The 3568-nt window shown below is 40.9% G+C and overlaps 2 protein-coding genes across 2 annotated transcripts; both read left to right on the forward strand.

Annotated features, from left to right (window-relative positions):
- Positions 1 to 832: 832 nt before the first annotated feature.
- LOC127104767 (DNA-(apurinic or apyrimidinic site) endonuclease 2-like) lies at positions 833 to 2344 on the forward strand. The gene is made up of 3 exons (XM_051041926.1): positions 833 to 1461; positions 1571 to 1701; positions 1749 to 2344. The coding sequence occupies exons 1-3, from the start codon at positions 833 to 835 to the stop codon at positions 2342 to 2344; spliced, it is 1356 nt and encodes a 451-aa protein (XP_050897883.1).
- A 285-nt stretch (positions 2345 to 2629) lies between these two features.
- On the forward strand, positions 2630 to 3043 carry LOC127104768 (elongation factor 2-like). The gene has a single exon (XM_051041927.1). The coding sequence runs from the start codon at positions 2630 to 2632 to the stop codon at positions 3041 to 3043; it is 414 nt and encodes a 137-aa protein (XP_050897884.1).
- Positions 3044 to 3568: the final 525 nt, after the last annotated feature.

Here is a 3568-nt window from a genome sequence, read left to right on the forward strand (position 1 = left end):
TGACATTTAAGCTAATGCTGGATTATTCCTAAAAGGTCCACTTCCATTTTTATAATTAAAATTCAGAATCCAAAATCCATTTTCCATCCATGGTGCATTTCAAATCCAATAATACATACATACACTTCATAACATTTAGCTTCCAAACATATCCAATTTCATTTTCATACATACATTTTCATTGCATACCCATTTCCATTTCCAATTCATTACATTTGCAACACCATAATTTGTCATTCAGTTGCTGTTCAAGTCATGGGAAATTTTACTGGTCAACTGTTCTGTTTCTTCTTGCCATACAAATGAGACTGCCGTCTTGCCAGCAAGGGTTTTGCATCGTTGGGATTTCACTCACTATCATGTATCTCAACTGGCAAAGTCATATCTAGAGTCTACACATGAACATCACATGATATGTGTCACTACCGTTAATCTCTTCCTTTCGTCAAAGGTCCCAGCCTTGCCCACATCTCAAAACAACCCTGCAACATTACAAACATTATTTCAACACAGTACAATAGCAAACAGTCACATGTTAACCAATACAATGCCGACCTACACCAATTTCACTAACCATACATTTCCAGTAATACATAACTACAGCATTATCAACCTAGCCAAAGCCTCTCAGGTGCAGCCATCAAACCTGCAAGATGAATAACAGCATGGCCAACACAATCAATTTTCAGGTAAAGGCATGATAAAGCAGTCATGGCCTTTTGCAGCATGATAATCCAGAATATAATGCCAAAAGACAGCAGTTATATGATTATTACCATCCATTGGAATTTTCTCCTACTCTTGGACTTGAAGAAAAAAAAAAGGGAAACTCATGGAAGAGTGGTGGGGAAGGATGCACGGTCTTCTTATGGAGGGAGGACCTACATATGAATCAATAAAACAGTCAGTTGCTAATGATATCATCGAAGAGGTTCTAAGACAGAAGCTTAAGAGATCCTTCAAAAATGTGAAGATAATAACTTACAACGTAAACGGTTTGAGACAACGCATATTGCAGTTCGGTTCTCTCCGCAATCTGCTCAATTCATTCGACGCTGATATTATTTGCTTTCAGGAGACAAAACTTAGCAGACAAGATGTTACAGCGGATTTGGTTATGGTAGATGGATACGAATCGTTCTTTTCTTCTACCCGAACTTCTCAGAAAGGCCAAACCGGTTATTCCGGTGTTATTACATTTTGTCGAGTAAAGTCTGCTTTTTCGAGTACTGAAGCAACATTGCCCTTGGCAGCTGAAGAAGGATTCACTGGCCTAATGTGTAACTCTCAAACTAGGGAAGATAAATTGCCACTCTTCATAGAAGATCTTGAGGGTTTTTCAAAAGATGAGCTTCTCAGTGTTGACAGTGAAGGGCGATGCATTGTCACTGATCATGGGCACTTTGTTCTTTTCAATATTTATGGGCCTCGAGCTGGAAGTGATGACACAGAGAGGATTCAGTTTAAACAAATATTCTACAGGATACTGCAGATTGGAGTCTCTCCTGCATCAAGGAAGGAGAATCTTTGTTGTTGGTGATCTCAATATTGCACCGTCTGCAATTGATAGGTGTGATGCAGGGCCTGATTTTGACAATAATGAGTTTGGAAGATGGTTCAGATCGATGCTAATTGAAAATGGAGGCCACTTTTCTGATGTCTTCCGAGCAAAATATCCTGATAAAGGAGATGCATTCACCTGTTGGTCTCAAAGATACGGCCGCTGAAATGGCATTGAGGCTTGTTAGGCCTGCAAGAAAAAACCAAAACAGCAGCATCAAAATATGAAGATGATATTCTCAAGTTTTGTGAAGAAAGTGGATTACCTGTTGCCCAAGATGATACCCAAATTCAGCATTCCAATGAGACTGCCCTGGGGTGTTTGGCCGAGAGTTTAACTTGTGAAGACCTGAATGATGAGATTGTAAATGTTAAACGTATGAAGTTTTCTCTACATGAACTTCCTTGTAGTAGATCTAATTCAGAACATGTTTTGGGTTCATCTGGAATTCCGGAAGTAGTAATTTCCGACCCGCCTTGTGCTGCTACAGACTGTGATAGTGACCCAATTGCATTTCGGACAGTTGAATCATCTAAACATGGCGTGGTATCTAGTTGCTGTCTATTGAAGCATAACCTGGTACAGAATAAAGATGTTTTGAATAATGATGTAGATGTTACAAACTGTAAATCTGAATCTGCAAATGGGAACATCACAAAAGAAATGTTTGCAAATAAGGTAGTTGCTTCACCTATATCCCAGGAGAGCTCGGCAAACAGGCTAGCTGTAACGAGTTCATCAATCACTGTTGCGAAGAAGTCTTCCTATCCTTTGAAAAACTGAGAAAATGGCAGAAGGGTTCCAATCTTCTAATATGATCACCCCAAATTTAGTGCCAAAACTAGACAAAGAGGGTCCCCGATCCATACTGCAGTTTCACATTGTGCGGTTGCTTACAATGTCGGTTTGGTCTATTGGAAAGCATCAACGGCGTTGTAGGCGGTGGATGGAGTCAGTCTACAAGACACAAAAAAAACTATTAGGGAATTTACCAAAGTTTGGAGATTATGTGGCCATCTTTTGTCTGTTGAAAAATGCAAGGTACCATATGGAGGCCGTAAGGAATGGATGGGTATTAGTGATTTCTGGTATGATCTATTGAGTACTCTAACAAATGAAAAGGAAGTCGATGCACACCCTATTCGTGCTATAAAGTTTTCTGTCTCACCTGTTGTGCGTGTTGCTGTTCAGTGCAAGGTTGCTTCAGGTCTTCCTAAGCCTGTTGAAGGTCTCAAGCGTCTTGCTAAGCCTAATCCTATGTTTGTTTGTACCATTGAGGAGTCTGGAGAACACATTGTTGCTGGTGCAGGAGAGCTTCATCTAGAAATCTGTTTGAAGGACTTGCAGGTTGATTTCATGGGTGGGGCTGAAATTGTCAAATCCGACCCTGTTGTGTCATTCAGAGAGACTGTTCTTGAGAGGTCATGCCGCACAGTGATGAGCAAATCTCCCAAGTTCGCCATTTTCCCTTGCAAGCAGTAAATCGCACATGAGTATTCCGGTTTTCACTGCAGTAACAAAATAAGGCAATCAGTAAAGCGTTGAAAATTCAAGAAAGTTCCCAATTTGGAATTGGGACAAAAGCTATCAGAAAAAGCAAGAGTGCAGATTACCTTTCCGAATCTATCATCAAACAGGCTAAACTCCAATCCTGAGCATCCAAAAGCGCTTCTGAAGCTTTCTCCTTTGAACATCAATTGCACCAACCGAAACCCTAAGCTGCATAGATAAAAAGGAGACGAGTTTGTGAGATGAGGGAGGGAGGGAAAAAACGGCGAAGAGGCTTCAAAGAAAAAACCCTAAATCACAAATCAGAAAAACCAGCGTTTAAAGAAGGGAAAGGAGAACTCAAGCGTTACCTGAGCTCGCCGTCACCGTCGAAGGTGAGTCCTTTTCAACCGCCCTTGCCTCTGTTTGCATGTAGAATAAAGTTTGAGAGAGAGAGTTTGGACGCGAGAGAGACGATTGAGTGCGATTGAGAGCGACTGAAAGAAACGCTAGGTTGGG

The sequence above is a fragment of the Lathyrus oleraceus genome, chromosome 7 (assembly GCF_024323335.1).
Source record: "Lathyrus oleraceus cultivar Zhongwan6 chromosome 7, CAAS_Psat_ZW6_1.0, whole genome shotgun sequence".
Lineage (NCBI taxonomy): Eukaryota > Viridiplantae > Streptophyta > Magnoliopsida > Fabales > Fabaceae > Lathyrus > Lathyrus oleraceus.